Source organism: Rhipicephalus microplus, chromosome X (assembly GCF_043290135.1).
Source record: "Rhipicephalus microplus isolate Deutch F79 chromosome X, USDA_Rmic, whole genome shotgun sequence".
NCBI classification, from domain to species: domain Eukaryota; kingdom Metazoa; phylum Arthropoda; class Arachnida; order Ixodida; family Ixodidae; genus Rhipicephalus; species Rhipicephalus microplus.
Genome location: NC_134710.1, coordinates 96,344,060 through 96,370,972, shown reverse-complemented (window position 1 = coordinate 96,370,972; position 26,913 = coordinate 96,344,060). Strand labels below are relative to the sequence as shown.

The 26,913-nt window shown below is 43.0% G+C and overlaps 2 protein-coding genes across 5 annotated transcripts in view; both read left to right on the top strand.

Annotated features, from left to right (window-relative positions):
• Window positions 1-918: 918 nt before the first annotated feature.
• Window positions 919-4,868, top strand: LOC142775063 (uncharacterized). Its single transcript, XM_075876382.1, has 4 exons — window positions 919-1,050; window positions 2,727-2,800; window positions 3,985-4,218; window positions 4,858-4,868. Exons 1-4 carry the CDS (start codon window positions 1,043-1,045, stop codon window positions 4,866-4,868), a joined length of 327 nt encoding a protein of 108 aa, XP_075732497.1. The 5' UTR covers window positions 919-1,042.
• Window positions 4,869-7,596: 2,728 nt separating this feature from the next.
• The window catches only part of LOC119176242 (uncharacterized), a 29,948-nt gene continuing 10,631 nt past the window's right edge, over window positions 7,597-26,913 (top strand). For 2 of the 4 annotated variants that reach the window (XM_075877305.1, XM_075877302.1), the window contains exons 1-3: window positions 14,456-14,590; window positions 15,125-15,381; window positions 15,927-16,091. In XM_075877305.1, the coding sequence (XP_075733420.1) occupies window positions 15,307-15,381; window positions 15,927-16,091 (240 nt within the window). In that variant the 5' untranslated portion in view covers window positions 14,456-14,590; window positions 15,125-15,306. Of the gene's footprint in view, window positions 7,687-14,306; window positions 14,591-15,124; window positions 15,382-15,926; window positions 16,092-26,913 lie in introns of those variants that run through there. The other 2 variants (XM_075877303.1, XM_075877304.1) reach the window with 2 other exon arrangements.

Below are 26,913 nucleotides of genomic sequence, written 5' to 3'. Positions count from 1 at the left end.
TCGTTCAACCTCCTCCTTCCGCTCTTGCTGCTGTCTTGTAACACGCGCGCGTGTCGTGGAAAGAGCGATGTTTCCGTATGCGTACGGAATAAAAAAACTGCAGCACTGTAACTCACTGTCAAAAAATTGATTTCCTTTAAATATAAGTTTCAAGCACCACCATGTGGCGCTGAACGCCAGAATGAAAAAAAAAATGACGACGAATAGCGGCTATTTCACTCTAAACAAGTATCTATAGCATTTAGGCCAAAAACAAAACAAAATCAAAACAAGAACATAAAAGGAAAGAAGGTAAAGACGACGCTTTTATTCGTCACGTGGAGACCTATTTCCACACATGAAGGTGATGGTGCTTACATATTCTAATTTGGTTCAAGACAATGTCTTCGCCAAATTCTTGAAATGACATTTTTTATTTTCACTCAGCTTTAACAAATTTCAATATTACTGATTCTTATATCTGAGAAAATACATTTATAATCCAACCAATTGTTGAATCCCTCACAGTGGGTACGGGCGATTGGCAGTAGTAGACCAATAATCCAACCAATCAGGGCAAAGTTAATGTTAATATATTTACCATTAACTATACCAGTCATATACTGTAGTAGCTCACATGTTTGACCTCTTTTTCGACAATGTCACAAGTGTTTCTTTGCCACGTCAATTATCCACTGAATTAAGGCTTCAGACGGCTACTCCTAAAACCATGCTCAGCCACCACATAGGCTTCGAGGTAACGGCGTACTGCTGTTTAACAGGAGGTCACGGGTTCAATTCCCGGCCAAGGTGGTTCTAACAACAGCGTTATACGAAATTGCTGTTACTTATCACGTTAAAAATTTTGTATTGTTAGGTGTGTTCCAAGGTAGTGACTCAAATGATTGAAGAAGATAAGAAAGAAGTCAGACAGAGAAACGCCCCGCATGGGACGTATCAGTTTCAGTTAGCCTTTTCAATTCAGCACTAGTTCATCTGCAATTATGACCATTCATGCTTGAGTCAACGAGGACGGTTATGAAGAACGATCATCTCTGAAACAATGGCTCGGTGAGCTCATGCATTTTATCACATTTGGTACTCTACCACGCACCTGATGGCAGCTATGCACAATTTTACAACAAGCAGGCATAGTTGAAAGGTATACGAAGCACTGGTTTCGCGACAAAGTCGAGCGCCGGCCGCGCAGCTTTAGCTCGCAGCCATCAAAGCAATGCATCACTGCTTAGGTCGTGTACTGCATTGTACACTTTAAATAGAGTCTGCATGTCCAGGCTTAGCAAATATTCTGGAACCTTATTTACAAAGGTTTTCGTTTGTAAGTGCGCTTCACAATATGTACCGCACGAGATTAGTTAACGTATCATTTTACGAAAAATTTCAACGTAAGGCAAGCTTATCCCCCTGCCTGCACTTATGAAAGTCTTGTTATAGACGGAATGTATCCCACGTAAGCTTGCAACACTGGCGATTGACCTGGTTGGTCGGAGACAAGTGCTTCTTAAAAATTATTGCTAAAGTGGAGTAATGAGTGGCGCCGAAGTGGAGTGTTATTGTCAATGAACTGTACCGCTGAGTGTCGCAAGTGGTACAACTCTTTGGCAATAACGTACTTTACAGTAATATGACATGCAGCTTCGGCACAGCAGAAGTAACCTCCGCTTGCGCATGGGTGCCACCTTGGCCTTTCAGCTGACTCACTTTCTTTTTTTTCTCTTTCTCTCTTTTGCGCGCGCACACACACACACACACACACACACACACACACACACACACACACACACACACACACACACACACACGCACGCACGCACACACACACACACACGCACACACGCGCGCACACACACACACACACACACGCACACACACACACACACACGCACGCACGCATGCTCCTCACTCACTCACTCACTCACTCACTCACACTTCACCATTTCTGGCCGACATTTCCTTCTTCTTTTCTAGCTCGTTTTCACTTAGCTGTATGCGGTTTTTCTATGCATGCCAAAACGCGTTTATTAAAAATACAGCTCAGACAGATGCCCCCTCCCCCTGTTCCATCCCTCAGTAAGCAATACGCGTTCAAGCTGGCTTTTATGAGAACGCCTACTTGAAGTGCCGAGAATTGAAGAATATATTTTTCTATTATTCAAGCTTGGCTTATCACCTCTGCTTGGACTTTTGCAGGCAGCGAAAGACTCGATTCTCAAAAACAACATTTACATTTTTGTCTCGAGCTCCAAGTTAAATAGCGGATTTTAGAAAGTGTGGTTCTGTAATTGACTCTGCGTCCTTCTTGCTGATTAGAATTCCCCCGCCACAATGGCTCAGCGGCTAAGGCATTCTGCTACTAAGCAAGAGTTCGCGGTTTCAATTCTTTTCGACAGATAAGGATAGCAGGACGCAATAAAGACACTCATGCACTTAACTGAACGTCAGTGAACCCGTGATGGTCAAAGCGTGTACGGGCACCTGCGTTCTTACATCATAAGTTCACTGTTTCTTTGGGACGTTAAAACACACGAATGAAGAAACTATTCATTCACAATTCATTTATTAGTGTGCAGAAGGGCAGTGCTCGAGCATACCTTTCATACCCGCATTCGGAGCACAACAAATCGAAAAACAAGTGAACTTTGTTAGCGTTTGGCTTAGTGCAGCTCTCATACACAGAAATGATAACGTTTTAGTACTGATTACATGTGTATGTCTAAATGTTACAGGTACTGGTGCGCCATAATTTGGTTGGGACTGGCAGTTGGGGAGGTCTTGAGCAATGCAAGCAGCACTTTGGAAGGTAATTATTAAAAAAAAATCTGCTGCTCCATTATGCATCAAGTATGGTGCTTGTACATCCAACGCAAAATAAGTTATTTTTTATTCTTATTCAATTTTTATTCATCATTCAACAAAATACAGTGTTACATGATTCGGTAAACACACTTACAAATTACCCAATCAATCGTGAAAACATTCTTAATTGAAAAAAGACGACTAGCTTGTCAGCCTCCATTCAATGGTTCAGAAAGTACAACTTACATAAAGATAGAATATCTGCATGGTGCGAGAGCATTAGCTGAATTTTGAGCTTTTTAAAATTTATATCTCTAATATAGGTAGGTGAAATGCGTTGGAGCCTGCAATGCTGAACGCGTAAGATTGATACTGAACTCACAATAAAGTAGGGAAAAAATTGGTCGAAAATACTATGTAGACGTACGACTGCCATCATATTCGTAAGCAAGACGACGACGATGACAATCAAAGAAGAAGAAGAACTAGAAATAACTTCTTTTGTTTAGTTTTCAGCTCTGCCTTGCAGTAAGAGAGTTCATGTGATGTTCCTGTGATAGTAAGCGAAATGAGGAAAACAAGTACCGCAAATAGGGTACATTATCAGCAGATGGAAACACTGAACTGCTTGTCTGGTAGAATTCGTTCTCTAGGAGTGGGTGGGAATATGCCCACAATTTTCCCTTCTCGGCGCATGCACCGGTCCTGCTAGGGCTGACGCCAACTCCTTCATTCTGGAAAACGGGGACAATGCTGTGAGATATCGATACAGGACGCATTACGAACCATTGTCGCAGGCAGAGCTTTTTTTCTTGCTTTTATTCGCTAAAACGAATACGTGTAGGCACGTATGTTCGCATAGAAAGTCCGCGAAAGCGGTGCAAGGAGCGACGATCAATACTGGTAAACCATAAACATATGCAGGGCCCTACGAAAGGATATATATTTCGTTCTCCCACGGGGAACGTTACAGACAAGATCTCATTGCCTGTTTTCGCCGAGCGCATGGCTGCGGCGATCCTCAAATAGTACGTGCCAGTTTCGTTTGCCCTTGCTTCCATTCGATGCGATACTCCGGCCGACCGGCCTTCAAGTATAGACCGAAGAGACTTGTGAACTAATGGTGTCACGTGCGGCACCGGGTATTTCGTAAGTATAACCCCGCGTGAACATTGCCGCATGGCGCAGGTGTCTCCGTCAGCACTGGCTTATCCACCGGAGGCACCAGCGGAACCCTACCGGCGTCCGATGACCAGACGACGCGGCGCAATCGCTCGGGTCTGCTGACGCTGCGTGGTTTGTTCCAAGACTTGGAGGCGTACAGGCGCCGCTTGTCCACCACTTCAACGAGTAACGAGGCTTCCAGCAACCGCGGTGGCGCGCCGACAGCTCCACCGCTCGTGCCGCTGGCATTCACGCGAGGCGAGTGGCGTGCTAGCCATTTCCCTGCTCTCATATTAAATCTCGTTCTCTCCGAACTGCGGCTTGCAATTTCAGGAGAAGGTGGGAAAAGGGAAGGCTTAGAGTGATTACAGTGGTGGTTCACGAAGTGCATGGAGCCCTGCTTAATTTGCCCTGAGCTACCCGGATCGCAAATACAGCATCGCGGGTCTTCAATAAGCCCACATGCTGGGACTTGTTTACACAGCATACGCCGCAGGTCGATGCAAGGCCCGCGTTCAAACTGCACCCTATCTTTATCGAGTTATGCATGGTCAAGATCAGTTTAATTGCAGAAAGAGCTATCTCGCTGGTATGAGGAGTGCTCTGCAGAATGGGAGCATAGTCTAACGGCATTATTACACATTTCCTCGAAGACACTCAAGAGAAAGGGCGCGCCCGTATTCCAGTTGCAGGCAGGATTAGTCGAACTTTGCTTATTCATGCGTTTGAAAATCTAACATTAAGAACGTTGTGGAGTTGGAGCTTAACTTTATTTCATACTCTCGCCCCGTCAAACGCAGTGGCAGGCTCTCCACTGATATATGTATACTGTGAGTTAAAAAAAGAAAGCAACAGCAATCAACTCAACAAGTGCATTTCGTTTCTTCTCAGGCGCAGGTGATCGTTAGGAACATATATCATAACAACATGGTCATAAATGTATGGCCACATAATTAGAAATTGTTCGTATTGCCTTGCTAAACTGGTATACACTTTCGACATTGTAAAGTGTTTAAAATAAACTCAAGGCTTCTGGACATTTAGAAGACACTTATTGATGGGCTTTTATAAAACTTTCCATTGCAGTGTTCTTTAGGGCTAGAAAACTAGGCTGACTTTCAATAATTATTACAAAATTAGTTGTATTTCAGCTACAAATACGCTATACTTTATTCCTGGGGTAATTCTTGAGTAGTAGTGGACAATTGTAGCACTAACATGAGCAATTCTACAGTTATAATTCTTCATATTACTCGTGGTACTCGCACTGAGTAATCAACTATAACGCTAACGCAAAACTTGTTTCGGAATCTGTATAGATAGACTTGGCTTCACGGAAGGAGTAGCAACCGGCTGGCATAGAATACAGGAACAGTAGGTGGGCCAAGCTTCGCAGCCATGTTCTTTTAAAAATCGGCATAAAAGTCTTTCCCTCTTGCGACTTATATATTCACCCGATGGGGCTAATTATAAGAGCAGGCGATTGAGACCAAAAGACGTTGAAAAGGGAACCTTTCTGTGCCGCACGCGCTATCGCGTCACGTCAGCTGAAAGCGCGGATCTAGCGGACGTAATTTTGTTATTTTCGCACACTATACTTATTGGACGGCTCATACAGCTTCATTTCCTTTATATTATACAGTGCAAAGTAGCGGCCGTATCCGGCCCAAGAGCTCGTTAGTGTATCCCACGAAGTAATGACGGCGTTTTCATGTGCCCAAGGCCCGTACTCAAAAGCGAATTCTTATAGGCGACAACTCTTTGCGAAAGGCAACGCCATTTTGCCGACCGCGTATTCACAAAGCTTTCGTTTGTAAATGCTCTTTGGGTTTGATTGGCCGCATTCGCTGATATTTCTACCGTCAAGATTAGCTAGAACTTTCTATCACGAACACGTTTAGTGTTTTAGTTTTTTTGTGTGTGAATACGTAACCCACGCATTTCTCTGCCGAAACGCCTAAAAAGGAGTAGGAAAGAGCAGGCTCAACAAACAGTGTGTTTGTGACACACACGCAGTTCATAGTCGCTGCAAAGATAACTCTGTATTTTGTCGAGAATAGAGGCCCTATTCACTAAGTACGACTGATCCGAAATATTAAGTGGGCCATAATAGATGCAGTATCAAGTACAGAGAGATCAAGCTAAGTGAACTTTGCAAACATAATTCTTTTGGGTGCCCGCCCCGCCGCGGTGGTCAAGTGGCTAAGGTACTCGGCTGCTGACCCGCAGGTCGCGGGATCGAATTCCGGCTGCGGTGGCTGAGTTTCTGATGGAGGCGGAAATGTTGTAGGCCCGTGTGCTCAGATTTGGGTGCATGTTAAAAAACCCCAAATGGTCGATTTCCGGAGCCCTCCACTACAGCGCCTTTCATAATCATATGGTATAGTATTGTGGCGTTAAACCCCACATATTATCATCTCTTGGGTGCCACAACAACAAAAACAGAAAAAAATACACACAGACACACACCTATACACATGATGCTTTGCGCGTCTGTGTGCATCTTTTTGCGTCCTTTGTTATGGCGCCCAAAAAGTAATGCAAATTCACATCAAGTTTTCCCGGAAGTGCTTTTCAGAGCTGAATTTCATTTGATTGATATGTGGGGTGTAACGTCCCAAAACCACATTAGATTACCAGAGTCGCCGTAGTGGAGGGCTCCGGAAATTTCGACCACCTGGGGTTCTTTAACGTGCACCCAAATCAGAGCACACGGGCCTACAACATTTTCGCCTCCATCGGAAATTGAGCCGCCGCGGCCGGGATTCGATCCGGTGACCTGGGGGTCAGCATCCGAGTACCTTAGCCACTAGACCACCGCGGCGGGGCAGAGCTGAATTTCAGTCACTGTCGCTGACCTTGTGCGCTTGCGGTGGATAGTGAACTCTGGTGTTGCAGAAAGCCTATATAGTCCGTAGCCTATAAACCGTCAAAACATGGTTGTGCCCACTGCTGCCATTTCTGCCACTCACTACGAGGTGTATTCTAGTCAATGCGCATGGCACACTCTCGGTAATTGCGCCGCATTCAGTAAAAAAAAAAAGAAGCTTACAATCACGTCATTTGCACCATATACGCTGAGTCATGAGGGGCGCCGAACGAGGGGAATACAGCAAAATAGGAGAAGCGACATCGTGGTGCTGTCGCCGTATTGTATGAGGTAATAAGGCTGTCTTCTGCGGTTGCAGATAAGAAAAAAAGAAAAGCAGAGACTAAGAGAGACGTGAGAGTAAACTATATCGAACGCATCTACGTTCCCCGGCCATGCTTGTTTTCTCGACAGAGCATGCAGGCGAAAATGGTTATAGCGGCGACGTGCAGAGCCACCATAAAGGCAGCAGCTGGAGAGAAGCAGAGCACGACAGGCGCCGACGCGAAAGTTTCACTGACTTCCGGGCGCTGCCCGAAAGTGATTGCAAGCTCCGTGAACAACTTTCCAGCAGCACCCCTGCGAAGGACTCCGCTATGCGCGCGCATCCCGCCTGCGGGCAATGGCCAGCGCTAACAACCGTCACCATTCGATTGGCCGCCAGGACTTTAATTAAGTAGACGCTCGATTGCCGCCGCTTGGGGCGGGTGGGCTAAGCCGGCAGCGCAATGGACTGGGACTATACGACAGCGTCTCATTACAGATCCAGTCTGCAACATGAGCGCCTTCGTGAAGCAAGCTCGGGCATGTTGGAAGGAGGCAGCCGTCTACTCGGAAAAGCCCGAAGGAATTTGCGCGTAAGTGCCTCTGCCGGGCCCGACGGCTGCTCGAAAGCGACATTCGGGTGGCTAGGGATACAAGGAAAGAGGGCCACGGGCATTAGCGGCTTTTTGTAGGGACACATGCTACGAAAAAAGAGCGGAGTGGAGGGAATGTACCTCATACAAATTAAGGCCGTCAGAAGTGCCCCGTTCAGTAAACGTAGCCCGTTTGGAGTTGCCAAAGCTTAGCGCCGGCCTCGAAGGAAAACACCACGAGTGACCAGATAAACGCTCAGCGAGCATGGAGTTCCCAGATAAAGAAATATCGAATGGATTCGATTAGCCCCAGTTGCGCGGGAGCATTTAGCATGAATTAATTGTGCGTGCAGGCTGGAAGGACGCCCCATTATGCGATTAATAACGCAGTTCTCACAAAACGAAGATCGAGCAAAAAAAAAAAAAAGATTGGCCCGCATTTCACGAGGTAATATAAAATGGGCGGCAAGCCGGAACACGCGCAATTTTCGCACGCTGAAATTATTAATGAATGCCTGATGAAAAAAAAAAAAAACCTGTTGTGCCAGATATGTATCCTCATTAACAAATTTGATTACTCTCACTGCGTTGGATATATTTGCACTTTTTTTTTAAATCGTGCATTTCATACGAAACAACAACTGTTTTTCAAGGAGTGGCTTTCTTATATGACGTAGTGCTTTGGAAAGAAGACATCTATCTGTACGGTCTAATAAACTGTCGTTTCCACATTCTCACCAATGTTAAAGTTTTTGCATATTCATATTATTGTAGAAATATTAGAAATCTGAACGGTAATAGAGGGGATAGTGATTATTTGGACATTGGTGGAATTCGGCAATAAATTCTTTATAAACGACTGCCCCGCAGTTATCGTTGTCAACCGCAAGACTTCAAATGTTTAGTTGTATTACGTGTATAAAGGCAGGATGACTAAATGTTCAACAAACGTCCTACTCCATAGCTGGTAGCTTGTACACGTGCAGTAAGCTGTACAACTGCCAACACAATCGGTAGAGCAGCGTTCAATGTCACTTTTTTATCACCTTTTTTGATGAGCTAGACAGCCCACCTCCAAAATTATGTAACCTAGTGATGAAATCATTAAAGAAGAGGTTATCGTAGGCACAACAAAACCAATTACTTGGCTGGCTTATCGATCAACGGAAGCTGAAACTTTCGTCATGCTGGTAATGCAGTGGTGGCTGTTTCCCAGGTCCGAATATTTCAGCCTGGCCGGCAGCAGATGTTGGATCGTGGTTATAAAGGCGGCACATAAAAAAGCGGTGTTCCTTACGCAAGCAAGATCGTTATATAAATGAAAAAAATTATGATTTAGCACAGTCAAAGAAAAAGAGAATGAAGGAAGCAAGGCCAGACAGACGCTAAAAAAGGCAATAAGAGTGAAGCAAATTGTGAGTTGCACAGGAAGCCATATCCCGCTTGCGACATTTAATGTCACTTGATTTATGCAAGCTTTTGCGCCAGATGAGAAAACGACAAATGTTTTATCACAGCAATTACCCTTTGGTCAATTGCAAAGAGCGATCACATTTTTACAAAGCTTGACTGCCACGCTTGACTGATCTATCTATCTATCTATCTATCTATCTATCTATCTATCTATCTATCTATCTATCTATCTATCTATCTATCTATCTATCTATCTATCTATCTATCTATCTATCTATCTATCTATCTATCTATCTATCTATCTATCTATCTATCTATCTATCTATCTATCTATCTATCTATCTATCTATCTATCTATCTATCTATCTATCTATCTATCTATCTATCTATCTATCTATCTATCTATCTATCTATCTATCTATCTATCTATCTATCTATCTATCTATCTATCTATCTATCTATCTATCTATCTATCTATCTATCTATCTATCTATCTATCTATGCTTATGACTTTTAGCTCTTCTGGCCGTTTCGATAATGGTATCACATACCAAAATTAGTATGGCATAACATGACTGTATGACGAACGTAAGTGACAAGTCATAAAGTGAAAATCATGGAATGTGTGTCATGAATGTCATGATTTATATTTCATGGTCCTGCAGCTCTTGCGGTGGTACCGTTCACATGGAATGTTGCGAAACTGGCAAGGTATGACATGACTGCATGGCGAACAGAAGCGACAGACCCTAACAGGAAAAATAATGGCATGAGTGTCATGTAAGAACATGACTAAATGCCACACTCATGACGCACTCGCAGCCGTTGCGCTTGCTTCGTTTATACCGAATTGGATATTACGTGACGTGAATGGATGACGAAGGTATGTGACTGGTGCAAACATGACAATCATGGCATGCGTGTCATGTCACAACATGACTACATGTCACACCTCACGACCGTTTCGCTAGCTTCAAATATACCAAATTTAGTATTACGTGACTTGAACGGACGAGGAACGTAAATGACACTTCCAAACATGATAATCATGATATGCGTGTCATGCAGCAGCATGTCTACATGCTACACTCATGATGAGCTCGCGGCCGTTTCGCTAGCTTCACATACACAAAATTTGGTATTACATCACATGAATGGATGACGAAGGTACGTGACTGGTGCAAACATGATAATTCATGAGATGCGTGTTATGTAAGAACATGACAACATACCATGCTCGTAATGCGCTCGCGGTGGTGTAGCTGGCTTCACATATAGGAAACTTGGTATTACGTGACTTGAACGGACGACGAAGGTAAATGACACATCCAAACAGGTATAATTCGTTGCAGCCTGTGGGAAGGCGCAAGCTTGTTTGTTTCAGGAAATACATGTGGACATAGCGGGGTGCATTGTCATTGATAAAAGTGCTCGCGCGACGTTCTTACGTCGTCAATAGAAATTGGAAGTCTACACCAGCATGGGAAATCATGACATGAGTGTCATGTAAAAAATGACTACATGCAACACTCACGATGCGCTCGCGGTCGTTTTGCTAGCTTCACATATACCAAGTTTGGTATTACGGGACGTCAATGGATGACGAAGGTATATGGCTGGTGCACACATGATAATCATGACATGCGTGCCATGTAAGAACTTGCCAATATACCTCGCTCATGATGCGCTCGCGGCCGTTTCGCTAGCTCAACGTATACCAAATTTGTTATTCCGTGATGTGAGGTATATGACACGTCCAAGCATAATATTCACGGCATGCGTGTCATGTAAAACATGAGTGCATGCTACGCTCATAGCACGCTGGCGGCCGTTTTTCTAGCTCCACATATACCAAATTTGTTATGACGTGACTAGAACAGACGACAAATGTAAAATACACGTCCAAACATGATAATAATTACATGGAAGTCATGTACGACATAATTTACGTTTGCCTCGTAACGTTGTGCTGATTTTAAAGTGACATATCAACCTTAATTTTCCTTAATCTCTCAAGGCACTACTCTTTCATGACTATGATGGTTAATTAATTTTTGTTTTGTCTTTCTTTGCCGCCTTGGCGCAGAATTGATATATGCTGCATGTATAGCGCTTTTATAAAAATCACAATTTTTTTCGTCAGTAGTATAGTTACATTTTTTGTTTCACGTGTTTCTATTTAGAGGATTAAAATAATTTGCGAGCGAATGAAGGATAAGAATTGCCGGAATAGTGTGATAAAGTTAGGAAAAAAAGCAGTTTGACTCATTTAGGAAAGTTATAACTGCGCTAAATACGAGACATGAAAACGAAGTGAATAGGATGATCGTTGACTAACAACTGGTTTATTGAAAATGTATACACCACCCTTTTTGAAACAATGTAAACGCCTGCGCAATGACAAGCATGACCACGTGACAAGTTCCAGGACTTGTAGGTACTAAAGATGAAATCGTGCTCTTTGCTGGAAAGATACCCGGATGCGTCACCACGTGATGCACTTATCAGGCCCATGTGTAGCTATCCAAGATGCCTCCAAGATCTCTCTTGCTCTTTGGCTCTTGTCTCGCCCTAACAGCTTGGTACTGCTGAAGATGGGCTTGCATCCCTGCACGCATGCGCCACAATGGACTGGTAGATGCCTCCCTCTACTGGCTTTTAATCAATTAGCATGCCCCATCAAACGCATGTTAATACAACTTGCAGTCTGCCCCACAAACCATTCCCAAGTCCACATTGCATTTTTAGTAGATAGAAGTCCTGGAACTTGTCATGTGGTCATGTTTATCATTGCTCAGGCGTTTAGTTTGTTTCAAGAAGGGTGGTGTACTTTTCTAAGAACCCAGGGGCCAGATTCAGAAAACTCACTTACGAAAACATTTTTTCGCAAGAAAAATTTTGTTGCGTAAGTCGATTTACGAAACGAAAAAAAAAAAAACGTCGTCAGAGGCCGTCGTTGTCACATCGGCCGCTGCAATAAAGCGTGCTGTGACTGCCCGGGAACATGTCAGCAATGGTGATGCAATTGCTATATTTGCTTACGTCACCGAAAAGTGCTCGTAAGTGGATTCACAAAGCAAAATTTTGCGTAAAAACAGCGTGGCTAATAAAAAACCCTAAGAGTGGTCCGGACAACTCTTAGGAACAATGTGGCTGCTTAGAACCTGCCGCCGCGGCGGTGTACTTTGGTGCCCTGGCTGGTTTTGAGTTAATTCACGCCCATGAAGGGCTGTATGATGACTGCCTGTGCGTTTTTATTTCTTTCAGTGCTTTGAGTTTCGTGTGTTGTTTCCCTTGTACGCAGTGGATGGTATTGACAACCACCGTCGTCCAATAAGTTCGAAGTCACGGTAACTGAAGACTCCTATTGGGTGTCAATGGCGTAAAATTATGCACGTAAATATTTGTGGTTGGATGAAAACCAATGTGCTACGTGAATGGTCGGTGCATTCGAAGGCGGCACAGCACAAGATCAACCTTATTTGTTATGTCGCTGTGTTGCGCCCCATCTCACCCTATTAAAAGTACGACTCGAGATGCTTGCCTCATTGGTGGAAATTACCACCAAAGAGGTTAATGGGAGCACATTCCTTGCACGCTATTAGAAATAAAAATGAGAGGAACTTTTCAGTGAGTGGTTCATAAAGCTTTTGCTCTAGTGTACTTCGATTGGCTCTAACTGTCCAATGGGTGCGATCTCTGATATACAGCTGTCGATACATTTTGGGACGACCTGGAACGGCGCGTACATTGTAAACCGAGGCGTATAAGGGGTGTGCGTGATTACGCATGGAACTACAAATAAATCAACTATTTTCAACTTCACTGTTCAGAAACCGATATGGGCCGTGACAATATGGCAAGCAGTTGAGATAAAATGACCCTAGTAACTTTAAATGACACCGGAAATATGCAAGCCCTCACGATTCTGGAGCAAACCTAGGCTGAATTCATCCCTGCAACAATTACCAGCCGCCTAACTTGGCGCACGAATATCATTCAAAGGTAGAGTGAGCCACTGACATGTATTTTGTGCGATGCAGCGACTACTTGACCTGAGAATAATTGCGTTGTGAAGGCGTACTCCCCGTCACATGCTCTGATCGAAGTAGACGACAAACACGAGCAGACGACAGCTTGGCCGACAGGCAGAGCTTGTGATTGGTTGTGAAGCAATACCCTCAACATCAGCTCACTCCGTGACGTTGCCAAAACACTTGTTTCATCTGGTGAACGTTGCATCTGACACGCCTGTCGTGTTCGTCATATCATCCCTCTCCCACATAAGAGCAAATTTAGTCACGCCGTGAAAAATGTGCAAGTACTTTTTAAGAGCTATTTTACAGTTTTTCCTCACTCCATGTTCTCTCACGTGCTGCGCAGTTGTCGTAAACAACATGGCGTCGTAAACAGCATATTGGTCGGTGCGAATTTTAGCAAACGCTTCTCGCATGAGTTACTTCAGAGTTCGACCGGATGCGTTGTGATTACGGCAGCTCTTTCGGTGCGTGTAAGCAGTGTGGAAAGCTGCGACAGCGCAGTGGTGCACGGTGAAGCGACGCGATGCCTGTGTGTCGGTGTGTTCATCAAGCGGAGATCGGTGCCAATGTATCGACGGCAACAAGCACCCGAGAAGCCTGCAATGTGTGTTTGTGTGCCGGTAACAGTTCGTTCGCTTGACATTCCAGTCTATCAGTTGTGTGCTGTGGGACATTTCCGATTGACAACGTTTTGCACGTTACTTGAGGGACCTCAAGCACGTGCGGAAACGTATGAACTACGCGCCGTGTTTGGTTCTTGCTTCGCCACTGGTTAGCCCGTACGCTTCTATTTTCTTGTGAGCAGTCTAGTGTTCGGGAGTGAAACGATGTTCGTTGTGAAAAGTGGTGCTGTGTTGACGTTTCCAAGACTTGTGAAGAAGCTGTGCTCGTGTGACCGAAAATTTCAAAGACAGCGTTCATAACTGTTTTGCCCTGCGAAGTTGCGGTGGTGGAGCTTGGCGCTTTTGTTTGTTAACCCGTCACTTCTTCTTTTTGTGATAACCATAGTCCTAGCGCTGTGATGTGATCAACCGAAGCTGCGAGATGCTACATTCTGTTGTGGATCGTGTTCCTTTAGCAGCGCGCCTAGATTGTTCTTCGGTAAGAACTTGAGAGTTATATGTGGCAGCGAGAGCCCGTGAACTTCAAGCTTCCCTCCGGCCCCCAGAATGAGTAAAGATTTCACCGGTGCCTTGCTTTGGATGAAGTTGTAGGCGAGTACTGGCTAACTACAGGTTCCCGTGTTCGTGTGGCCATCGTTTTGCGCGGCACTAGAGCCTTGACAACAGCCGGTCATGGTCAGTTCTTACACTATGTCAATGGACGGTCACGCCTGGCCAGCCCTTCATTGCTGTCATCGGCAGCTTCCAGTCTGCAGATGTCCTTTGCCTCTTGGCCCTACAGCACACTTGGTTCCTCGTGACACTGACGGCTACTAAATGCTGCCATCGGTGAGTTGTCCTTGCAGAACTAAATTTGTTGCTATTCACGCAGTACTATAACGTGTGCAAGTTTTTAAGCCCATCAGATGTAATGTTTCCCTATGTTAAGTTGAAGCATGAAAAATTTACTACTACTGTTATATGCATAAATATATTATGGAGAGGCAGGCAAATACATCAGACGTTTTTTGTGATTTGATATAAGTGAGCTCTTGTTTGATTATTAGTATGGGCCTGTCTATTTACCACGTTTGATAGTTAAAAAGTTAATGTGAATTTATTTTCCAGGAGCCAGGTTGCACTTGAGGAATTCATGTTATTTTAAAAAAATTAGTTCTATAGAAGATTACTGCTGTAGTAGCACTATACTTCACCAGGACATATATATTGCGGTACATAAATTTTACATGGGGCTTCAGTTTGTTTCAAAGTGATTATAGCAGATTTGATCACTTTGACAAAGTGATAGCTTTGTCAAATAAGTATTAGGATTGAGCACTTTTAATGATTGTTTTTAAATATCTCGTTTTGGGCTCTTCACAGATTGCAGAGTTTTGTTTGTTAAGGTCCTGTGATGCATCGGTTGCACGCACTGGCATATCAAGACTCATCATGACTTGAAGCACCTGTACAAAAATAGGAAGGACACATGCTCCCTAACTGTGCAAGTCTATGTCACTGCTGGGACTGTTATTATTCAGCGTACCGGGAAGTGGCCTGGAAGCATGCATGACAGCCTCATCTGGAATGACTGCGATCTGCTTGGGAGGGCACAAAACTGCCTAACGGCTGGCTGCAAGGTTAGTTTTTCTTTAATACATACGATTAAGTAAACGCCACTTACTGTGCACAAATTGAAAACCCAAGCATGGTTTCTTGCAGTGGATATCTGTATTTTTCTCACACATATAGCTTATTGAACATTAATATAATTAAATTGTGAGATAATTGAGAATGTTGAAAGTTGAAAACTTGCAGCTTATGAATGAAACTCCAATGATCTGAGACTCAAAAGCTTGTGCATCTGAACGATCACAAATACATACTTTGATTCTTTATTGAGCTCTCGAGCTTGCGACTAACTCTGTGGATCAAGTGCTCTGGAAGGAAATAGCAAGTGGGTGAAAATCACCTGGCTGTTCACAACTTGCAAGGAGAAAGACCTATTGAACAAGCCTAAGATGACACAGGGCCAGTAACTGCATCTTTTACTCGATGTAGCTTTTTCTCTCTCAGTGCTATGGCATGTTGTGGTTCAGCCGAACGTGTTCACCATGATTGCATAGTGATATATTTTTTTCTACAAATTGTACCTGACCTAAGTATGCATTATTGATCTCTAAAGGTGACGTTCAGTGTGCCTCAAAGCCATGGCTCCTCATCTCCCTGTTTGTGGCTAGCAGTGCGATGTAGCCAGCACACATGCAGACCAAGTCATGGAGCGCTCCTTTGGTGTTCTGTGCAGGACACAGCATATCCATCCTGCAAGACACTGATACCAACAATAATGGTGAGTGTTGGTGGCACCTGTAGGAGCCCGTTGTATTTGTTGTGTATGATTATTTCCCCTGAATAAGTGTATTTTTGAAAAGTTTTCTTCGTTTGGATTAATAGATGTGAGCAACAAGCACACTCATAATCCACAAGTGCTTTGTGTCTTCTAGACTGCCCATTTGCTCCTATATGCGGTATGGTGAGCTGGGTATGTTAGACAGCCTTAAAGTTATGCACATTAGCTGTTGTGTTGTAATGTACTCTAACGTGTCTTTCTTAGTGAACTCATTTGTAGTTTGCTTCTCGTACCTAGTGTAAAGTTGAAATAGAAGAAAATTTATTGATGAAACAACCGTAAAAAAACACACACTCAGAGAGGACACATATAAGGGCTTACTAGCAACTGAAAATTTTATTTAGAAGTGAACACTAATAAATACATCACATGCATGTACGTCATTCCCGACTTCCCCTGTCATCATAAACGTGATACAACAAAATATGCACGTGCCCACAATCGGAAACAAACACGTGTCAAGAACTCAGAAAAGAAAATGTGGAAAAATAAATAAATAAAAAAAAAAACTAAAAAAACTCCATCTGTTAGTAGAACTGACGCTTGGCTGATGCAACTGTCCCCTCCTTTCTTTATTTTATACGCTTTCATTATTTCTCTCGTCGTCCGCTTGTTGTGCCTGTCAATTATTCGTGTGTCGGAAAATTTCGGTTGGCAGGTGCAGTCCTTGCAGTGCATCGCTAAGTGTGAGTAAGGGGCCCCCTTTTGTGAACTCTCATGTTCATGAAGGCGCACATTTATGCGACGACTCGTCTGACCAACGTATTCTTTTCCACATGTGAAAGGAGTTCCGTATACAACATCTTTTTTGCACTCAACGTACCTCCTGCCATGCTTTATGCTACATCTGTTCGATTTTCCAGTTACTTTCTTGTTGACTAGCCTTTCTACTGCTGGAAAAATCTTTGATAATTTGTTTTCAGCTGAAAAAACAACCCGCACGCCGTACCTTAATGCAACTTTTTTCAACCTATGTGAAATGTTGGGCAGATACGGGATGACCACTGTCCGCCCTCTTTCACCCTCAACTTGTCTCCTCTCTTCGCTTGTGCCAATGATTGCACTGTCACAAGCCTGGCTACGTCTCGTGTCCGAATTTTTGCAAAAACATTTGAAAAGGCTCCGGTTTTGTGACGCGTTTTTGGTTTCCAACTTCATGGAAGTTGTGGACTACTCAAAGGGAGATGATGTAAGGGACTCTGATGTCATCAGTATTGATGTCGTCGATCTGTATTATTCTGTTCCGCATGGTCCGTTACTACAAAGCGTACAAGAGTGCATCGCGGAAAAAAAATTGATGAAGTGGCTTTTTGTAACGCCTGTGGTGTGTCTGTAGAAGGTTTTATGGAGATTTTGACCATGTATCTGAGTTCCACGCTAGTGGGGTGGAATGAAGAATTGTACGTCCAGAAGGATGGGATTTGCATTAGGTCTAGTGTCGCCCCGATCTTATGCAATGTTTTTTTGAGCAAACTTGACACAGCAGTAGGTAAGGAGCTAGATGGTATAGATCTGAAGCTGTTCATATTTGTAGATGACTACCTTGTTTTGGTAGAAAACGATCCGGGTATGAGCACGTTAGTGACTGTTTTAAAAGCTTTTAGAAAAAACGGGTGTGGTTTACAGTTTACCTTTGAGGTTCCAAAGGAACGACGCAATCAGTTTCTGGACCTAAAAATTAATTTGTCTTCTTTTCACATGTGTTGGATGTATCACCCTAGATCGGAAAAACCATTGCTGAGCTATCATTTGGCACATTCGAAGATAGTAAAGAATGGGTTTGCAACTTCTTGCATCAAAGCTACCCTCGTGAAATCGTGCGTACACTCAATGAATGAAAGTGTTTCCGCGCAGATCAAGCGCTTGAGGGGAGCTGGTTACCAGGATGAATGTATCCTTTTGGCATGTGAGAAGAATCGTCGGGAAGTAAAAAATGCAATCATTGGCACAAGCGAAGAGAGGAGACAAGTTGAGGGTGAAAGAGAGCGGACAGTGGTCATCCCGTATCTGCACAATATTTCACATAGGTTGAAAAAAGCTGCATTAAGGTATGGCGTGCGGGTTGTTTTTTCAGCTGAAAACAAATTATCAAAGATTTGTCCAGCAGTAGAAAGGCTAGTCAACAAGAAAGGAACTGGAGAATCGAACAGATGTAGCATAAAGCATGGCAGAAGGTACGTTGAGTGCAAAAAAGATGTTGTATATGGAACACCTTTCACATGTGGAAAGGAATACATTGATCAGACGGGTCGTTGCATAAATGTGCGCCTTCGTGAACATGAGAGTTCACAAAAGGGGGCCCCTTACTCACACTTAGCAATGCACTGCAAGGAGTGCACCTGCCAACCGAAGTTTTCCGACACACGAATAATTGACAGGCACAACAAGTGGACGACGAGAGAAATAATGGAAGCGTATAGAATAAGGAAAAGAGGGGACAGTTGCGTCAGCCATGCGTCAGTTCTACTAACAGATGCGGAATTTGCTTTTTTGGACGTCACATAACCCAGTGTTGTTCTTTGTGTTACGTTTTTTATTTCTTTGTTTCTGTGGTTTTTTGTTATTTATTTATTTTTGTTTTTATTTATTTATTTTCCCACATTTTCTTTTCTTAGTTCTTGACACGTGTTTTTTTCCGGTTGTGGGCGCGTGCATATTTCGTTATATCACGTTGATGATGACAGGGGAAGTCGGGAATGACGTACATGCATGTGATGTATTTATTAGTGTTCGCTTCGAAATAAAATTTTCAGTTGCTAGTAAGCTCTTGTCTGTGTCCTTTCTGAGTGTGTGTATTTTTGCGCTTGTTTCATCATGAACCTTTACCAACACGCCCAACTGACAGTCATTCAAAATTTCAATGGAGGCGGAAATGTAGGCCCGTGTGCTCGGATTTGGGTGCACGTTAAAAAACCCCAGGTGGTCAAAATTTCGGAGCCATCCACTACGGCATTTCCCATAATCATATGGTGGTTTTGGGACGTTAAACCTCACATATCAATCATCAAAGGGACTGCCAGTGACTGTTCTCTTGCTCAAAAGTTTACGGCAGCAGAAAGAGCACATTGTGATGTCAGAAGCAGTTTGAATTGTATACGTAGTAACCTTGTGTGCAGCTGCAGTTTGCCTTCTGAGCAGTGCGTTATTCAGCAGTTCCTTTGCTTGCACTCCAAATCATTTATATTTTACATGGAAGATATCAAACTATGACACTAATATTAAGACTGCTGTAGTGTTAGTGGGTAAATAATTTTGAGCTGAAGTTTTTAACATGCATGTTAATCAAAGTGCCTGCGTGTCTGCATTTCGCTGCCATAAATCACAGCATCCATGGTCGGCAATGGTAACTGTGTTTGCATTCTTTGTAGTAGAAGAAGTAAAGCCATGGATGTGGGTTATCTTGTACCTAGTCAATATAATCCTTCAGTATACACTCATTTGTATAGCACCAATGATGCCATGGTCTGTATAAGCTCTGGGAAGTGATTCTGTGTGGATTATTTTATTTGGAAGAAAGAAAATTATCACTGCTCCTAGTATGGCTAACAGTAGATTTTAGTGCTTGTGTATCGTTATCCCATTGCCTGTTCGTCCTCCAATAGTCTACTTCTCCGTTTCTACTGTGCGTCACTTCTTGAATGTATACTTTGCTCGGATAGGTTTGTTTATAATGTAATTGTGTACTATGCAGCTTTGCTCAGACTAGAAATAAAAGTATTTATTTTAATTGATATGTAGTTATAGCATGCATTTACTTCTCTTTTTCTAGATGCTTGACAAGTGTTTAGCCCTACAAAGGTGCTGGTATACTCTAATATTGAAGCTGGCATCCTAAATTATTTTGTTAGCGGATCTAACAATGTTTTTATAACCATTATTACTATTCTCAGATGAACTGTGAAAACTCCATGGAAATGTATTTACAATTTTTGAACTGTGGGAGGGTAAATGTTCTTATGTTCTTTTATTGTGGTTCCTGTTTCATGCAGATGACACATAATTACTTTGTAGTGGCATAGTCTTAGTTGTGATTTTACACATATGTGCTGAGCAACATCGCAGTTGAGGCCAGCAGCAAAACATACATGCAGTGCACTGGAGCATCACCTCACATAATTAGTGTACAGTCTTTGCCCACCAGTGAACTAAATTTTTTTCAAGCAGACTAACAGACAGCTGTATGGGAACTGTGTTGATGTGCAAACTTTGAAGTCTTTTTGAGGAGTGTTTTCAGGAAACAAAATGGGGTCTATAGCTTTCAATATAAACACTGTTTGCAACGAGGAGCTTAGTAGGAATTGTATTATTCATGTATTGTCTAGAATTTTTTGCGCTGTGCCGACTTTTCAGCCCAAGTATCCTAACATGCTTTGTTACTGTATTGTGAATGAGCCGAGCTATGTAAATAAACAGAGTAATATTGCAGACATGTACGAAATTTTGATGCACAGCCATTTTCTTTAGCATGACATTGTCAATGGCTTTATTCTTGTATTTCTTATAAGAACTGCTTGTCACTGGGCAGCAGCCGAAACTATGCGTAAAGCTTTTTCAAGATGTTTCGAGAAACACTGAGTTCAGACATAACAGTGCTGGTGCATTTCTTTTGTAAGTTACTTTTTGTATATTCAAAATTAGTGTATTAGAATTGTTGTTTTATAGCCATTCATCTCAATATTTACACCTCAGTGTATGTATGTATGTATGTATGTATGCATGCATGCATGCATGCATGCATGTATGTATGTATGTATGTATGTATGTATGTATGTATGTATGTATGTATGTATGCATGCATGCATGCATGCATGCATGCATGCATGTATGTATCTTTTAAATGAGAATCCGTTTAACATTGATGAGTAAGTTTGGCAATGATTTGGCTGAATTTGTTTCTAGTTCTTTTCTTCTGAGCCATTATACATTTCAATTTTTTACTGCATAAAAGTAAATGTAACCTTACACAAAATATGTGCACCCAAAGAAGTTGTTTCATTTGCCAATGTACAGTAATAAGCAAGAAATTGGGTAAAATGGAACCAACCAGCGAAGATTAGTTTAGAGCATAGCTACTGTACATGACATATCTTGAGCACATTGCCTTGGTTGAATATGTCGATTTCAACATATCAGTTTTAATCAGAATAAACAAGCTATCACCCGTGGTTGTACATGTGTGGGATATTTATGCATATTGTAATACCGGTTGGCAATTACTAGTCAAGTTACGGTCACAAACCTAGTCAAGCTGAATACACGAATTTTGTCCTCGCACCTTTCATCTGTACTGGAACTGTTGTTAATAAAGAATAAGCTTCGGTGTAAACAATTATTGTAGTATCCAAAAGCAGAGTATCTCTCTATGACACAAATCAAAATTGCCATTGTTCTCTTCCGTTCTGGACAATAGGGGACCCTCTCAGCAGAACTCGATTACCTGCTATGGTTCATTTTTAATCATTGATAGTGACATTACACGGAAGCGCGCAGCATGACAGATAGCAGGAGAGAAGACACAAACTAATCACTCTGTTTGTGTCTTCTATAACTGTCCGTGCTCTTTTGCTTTGCTGGCGTCTCTCATAATCATATAGTGGTTTTGGGACGTTAAACCCCACATATCAATCTTTTGCTTTGCTGCCTGTAATAATGCCCACCAAATTAGCACGAAAACGTGTCCCGACAAAAGCAGTCAACCTGGCCACAAGCAATTAGCTCGCTGCATATCTAGATTTTCTTCAAAATACTGTGATGGCTGATCGCTAGTCGAATGTCCAAACATGTGAGAAGTAATATATCAGGTATAATATTGGTATTTCAGCACTGGGCACTTTTGTGATAAGAGAAGATGGAGGGAGAAATTATAAACCCTGAATTATGTAATTTATGAAGGAGCATGGCACAGCGCTTTTGGGTCAATTACGCTTTTGGGTTCGAATTACGCGTAATCGAACGCGTAATTCGAAGGTCGTAGGTTCGATTCCTGCTTACAGTTGGTAATTTTTTCATCCACTTTTCTTTCTTCTTATTTACATTCCATTAATGTTAATAACTTCCCCTGTACATTCCTTGGCATTACTGTCTGTTATATCTCATTATTATTGTGTTAAAACACGGAAAAACGAGCCCTTAGGTATACACTTCTTTCCCTTATTTCATTGAACGAGGGTCTCGTACTGGCAGACTTGGTGTGTTTAGGTTGTATAAGAGGGACAATTAATCAGCTGCCCGCTCATAATAAGTTCACGTGCTACGTGACGCCAAACATGCGCATAAGAGTGTTTTCACACTCGTTGTTTGGCTTATAGATGGCGCTGACTGTCGCTCCTACTTCTAAATTCACAGATAAACCCAAAAAAGTGGATGGAGGGAGTGCCGCTGTAAGAGCATCAAACGCGTAATTCGAAGGTCGTAGGTTCGATTCCTGCTTACAGTTGGTAATTTTTTCATCCACTTTTCTTTCTTCTTATTTACATTCCATTAATGTTAATAACTTCCCCTGTACATTCCTTGGCATTACTGTCTGTTATATCTCATTATATATATATATATATATATATATATATATATATATATATATATATATATATATATATATATATATATATATAGGCAGGCATGGTTGTTGAGTGGCCGTAGCGTTGCATATAGTCTAGTAGATCCTCCGTGAGCGGTCACAACGTGGTTTATTTCGACGTTTCGGCCTAGAGTCTGGCCTTCATCAGGAATAAAGATACAGTTTGTCGGTGCTCAGCTTTATACAATCTCGAATCAGAGGGCAAGGTAAGAGGGAAAAAAAAAAGAAAAAAAGGAAAGAAAAAAAAAGAAAAAGAAAAGAAAAGGAAAGAAAAAAAAGAAAAAAGAGAAAAATAATATACGGTGAACGCCCCTCGGGTGCCCCCCTTCCACTTTTCCCTCCACTCCCCCCCATCTCTCTCCCCCCTCTCCCCTTCACCTTTCTGATGTCAGCGGTCTGTGTATGTTTCCGTTCACTAGCGCAATCCTCCCGATCAGACGGCCCCTCCTGGCACTGGCGGTTTGGTGTGGGGCAAAAAAAAGCTTTTCAGGAAGTCCTAAGCCTTTAACTACTCGGGGTCCCGTAAACAATTCGTCGTAAAAGGACGGGAGCCACGTATTGTGGCAGAGGCTGGTCAGCGGGCATTTTAGGAAGTTCTAAGCCTTTAACTACTCCGCGCCCTGTCAACATTTCGTCGTAAAAATAGGGGTGCCCCGTATTGCGGTAGGCTGTGCAAGCGCGTGCAATGCGAATTCCTGGCCCGCTTCTAAATTACGCGTGTCGTGGGGGCCTCCCGGCTGTGCACATGGTTGCTGTTGGGCATGTCGTGCATGCCCAACAGCAATCAATTGTGCCATGCCACCCAATCAATTGTGCCATGCACGACATGCCCAACAGCAACCATGTGCACAGCCGGGAGGCCCCCACGACACGCGTAATTTAGAAGCGGGCCAGGAATTCGCATTGCACGCGCTTGCACAGCCTACCGCAATACGGGGCACCCCTATTTTTACGACGAAACGTTGACAGGGCGCGGAGTAGTTAAAGGCTTAGAACTTCCTAAAATGCCCGCTGACCAGCCTCTGCCACAATACGCGGCCCCCGTCCTTTTACGACGAATTGTTTACGGGACCCCGAGCAGTTAAAGGCTTAGGACTTCCTGAAAAGCTCGTTTTTGCCCCACACCGAACCGCCAGTGCCAGGAGGGGCTGTCTGATCGGGAGGATTGCGCTAGTGAACGGAAACATACACAGACCGCTGACATCAGAAAGGTGAAGGGGAGAGGGGGGAGAGAGATGGGGGGAATGGAGGGAAAAGTGGAAGGGGGGCACCCGAGGGGCGTTCACCGTATATTATTTTCCTCTTTTTTCTTTTTTTCTTTCCTTTTCTTTTCTTTTTCTTTTTTTTTCTTTCCTTTTTTTCTTTTTTTTTCCCTCTTACCTTGCCCTCTGATTCGAGATTGTATAAAGCTGAGCACCGACAAACTGTATCTTTCCTGATGAAGGCCAGACTCTAGGCCGAAACGTCGAAATAAACCACGTTGTGACCGCTCACGGAGGATCTCCTAGACTATATATATATATATATATATATCTGTGTGTGTGTGTTCGTGCATTGCTGATTAGAACAAGCAATAGTTTTTTTAAAGGATTAGGGTTCCATTTTTTTCATTTTCTCATGGAGGCCTCGATCATATTGAAAGGCATAATCGACATAACTTCTTACTTTTTCCATGTTGAATATTCAGCCAAATTATTTTAGGTTTTGCGCTAATTATGTGCTATCTTTAACATTCGCCCATACTCCACACGGACGTTTTACACGTATTGAGGTGCAGCCGCAGAGGCAGGTATAGAAAAGAAATTTCGTCATTTAGGCTGTGAAGCGGAACGAGTTGGCTGCCGTATCAAAACAGACCGATTAAGAAAAAAGACAACCGCGGTCGGTAACGAAAATAAAAAAGTTAGCCCCACTGCAAGCCCTTAATGACTACCACGCTTGCAGTTGCCGGCGATGGCGATGTGAACGTGACCGTAGCGTAATAGTGGTAATAATAGGACTAGGTTTAGAAGTAAAAACAAAGGGGCACTTCCCGATGCAAGGGCTATATTAATCCACGCCCGCGTTCGCGCTTTTCTGAGGCAAAATACGTGTCGATGGCGGCCGCAAGCAGACTGTGAAATCACAGCCCTAGAAAGACCTAATTACACGGGCGAGCATTGTGTACAGGCCAGGATGTATAATTGTAAACCAAAAATTGCGTTCGGAATCCCACCAAGTGCATCGTATTGAGCTCGCCATTTGTGCAAGGTCTTGCTATATATTTTTAAAGGCTTCCTGCTTCGCGTAGCGCTCGGGTTAATTTAACCACGGACATCGCAATGGAGCCCAACTAAGCATCCGAAACTAAGCGTCTGCATGTTGTACTTGTGATATTGGCAAGTAGGCCACGAATATACAAGGAGTCAATATGCGTTGTGGTAGTCTGGAGGTTAGATGTCCCGCCGCTAAAATCAATGACTCGGGTTCGATCCCCGGCCATGGCGGCCACATTGCGATGAAGTCCTATTGCAAAAGCGTTGAAATCTGCGCCACTTGGTTCGCGACACTTAAAGAAAGCCAGCAAAAGCACGGGACACGAGTAAGAGGCAGTGCGAAACACCGCTGGATATATTCCAGCAGTGTTTTCGTTTGCTTCTTTCACGTATACCGCGTGTCTGCTGGCCTTCTTCAAGTACCTGTTTGCGCGAAAAGCTGTATACCCGCAGGATACTTCATTTTAAACAATACCGATTTTCATAAACATGCTGCAGCAGTCAGGCTGCTGCTGTTTTCGCACACTGATTATATGTCGAGGCAGAAATACTTTCCCGGAACTGAAATGACATTGATGCGACTAATGAACGAAAGCTCCTTTATTACATTTTTTATTGTTATCTCGTGATGGCAGTCGTTTACGTAAGAAAACTTCCGTGCATGCCAATTTATGACATACTCGTTTTTTTTTTGAAATCACGAAAGTTGCCAGTAATTTGAGATGTTTTTTTTTAAAGCGATATCGAAAGTGACCGAAACCGGCGCGCAGGAAGCGCGGCCTTTACGTTACGTTATAACTTGACTAACCGTTACGTTTTTGTAAGACCTCCTTGGAACGCCACTCTACTTGGCAACATATATTACGGTTAGACATCCCACAATCAGAGCAAGTATAAATCAATATTACCTAGCCAGTGTTGCACTCCAATTTCGCGAGTACGAAATCCGCCCCAAATGAACACAGGAAGAAGTTGATCATTGAACACTTTTGTCTATGGCTACTAGGAAGATAGGGCAACATTATATAATACAGGTGAAATAAAAAAATATCTGCAACGACAACGACGACGACGACCACCGCAACAACAACAACAACAACAACAACACTTTTTGCTCATAATGGTGCTATTTTTATTGACAATGATGATGCTTGAATGAGTAATCTGCAGAGCGACCCATCAGAACCTTCCTTCGTGGGTTGAAGATACCATTATTTTATTTTCTTCCACATAATGTGGCCCGTCTCACGCTCTATTTCTCAGCCGCACATGTCAGAGGCTCCCACAATCGCGTAGTGACTCCAGGAAGTCATTAAGGTTTCGAAGTAAACGCAACAGAACTCCAGGGATGGAGTCTGCTGCACGAGCCTTCTCCAAAACTGCCCATGACGGCGGTTACAACATTTCGAGCCGTTATCGTTCCAACTGTAATGTACTAAAAATGGACATAAAAGTGCTTGGAATACATTTTGAGAGAAACATTCATGTGTGCATGTAATTGATACAGCCTGTGCAGCCGCAATGTGGTCTCCAGGACGGAGTAAAATGTCCGATCTGAACTGAATGCTCTGTTATAATTCTGGAAATGGGGCTTATCGGTATATTTATAGTCACGCGCGTATATAAATGGTTGATTGGACAACACACAGCGATACCTATCAGACCCTCTTCCAGCTATTTATACCGAAGAAAAATCATTCATTGAACATGCTTTTCGCGAAACGCTGTTGAGGCTGCCCAAGGACATTTAGAGCTTTTGTGGGGGTACCGTGGCAACAGAACACAGAATCACAGCCCTAGAAAGACCTAATTACACGGGTGAGCATTGTGTACAGGCCAGGCATTTTCCTTTCGATTCAGGAGCCATCCAATTGAAAAAATAATCATGCCATAGAAAAAAAAATCGCATCGAAGCTCCGATAATATTATG

What these genes read in the sequence shown, in the direction of transcription:
- LOC142775063 (XM_075876382.1), top strand. An exon ending in TGCAAGCAGCACTTTGGAAG is followed by an intron (nt 2,801 to 3,984) that starts GTAATTATTAAA and finishes CGCATGGCGCAG; the next exon opens with GTGTCTCCGTCAGCACTGGC.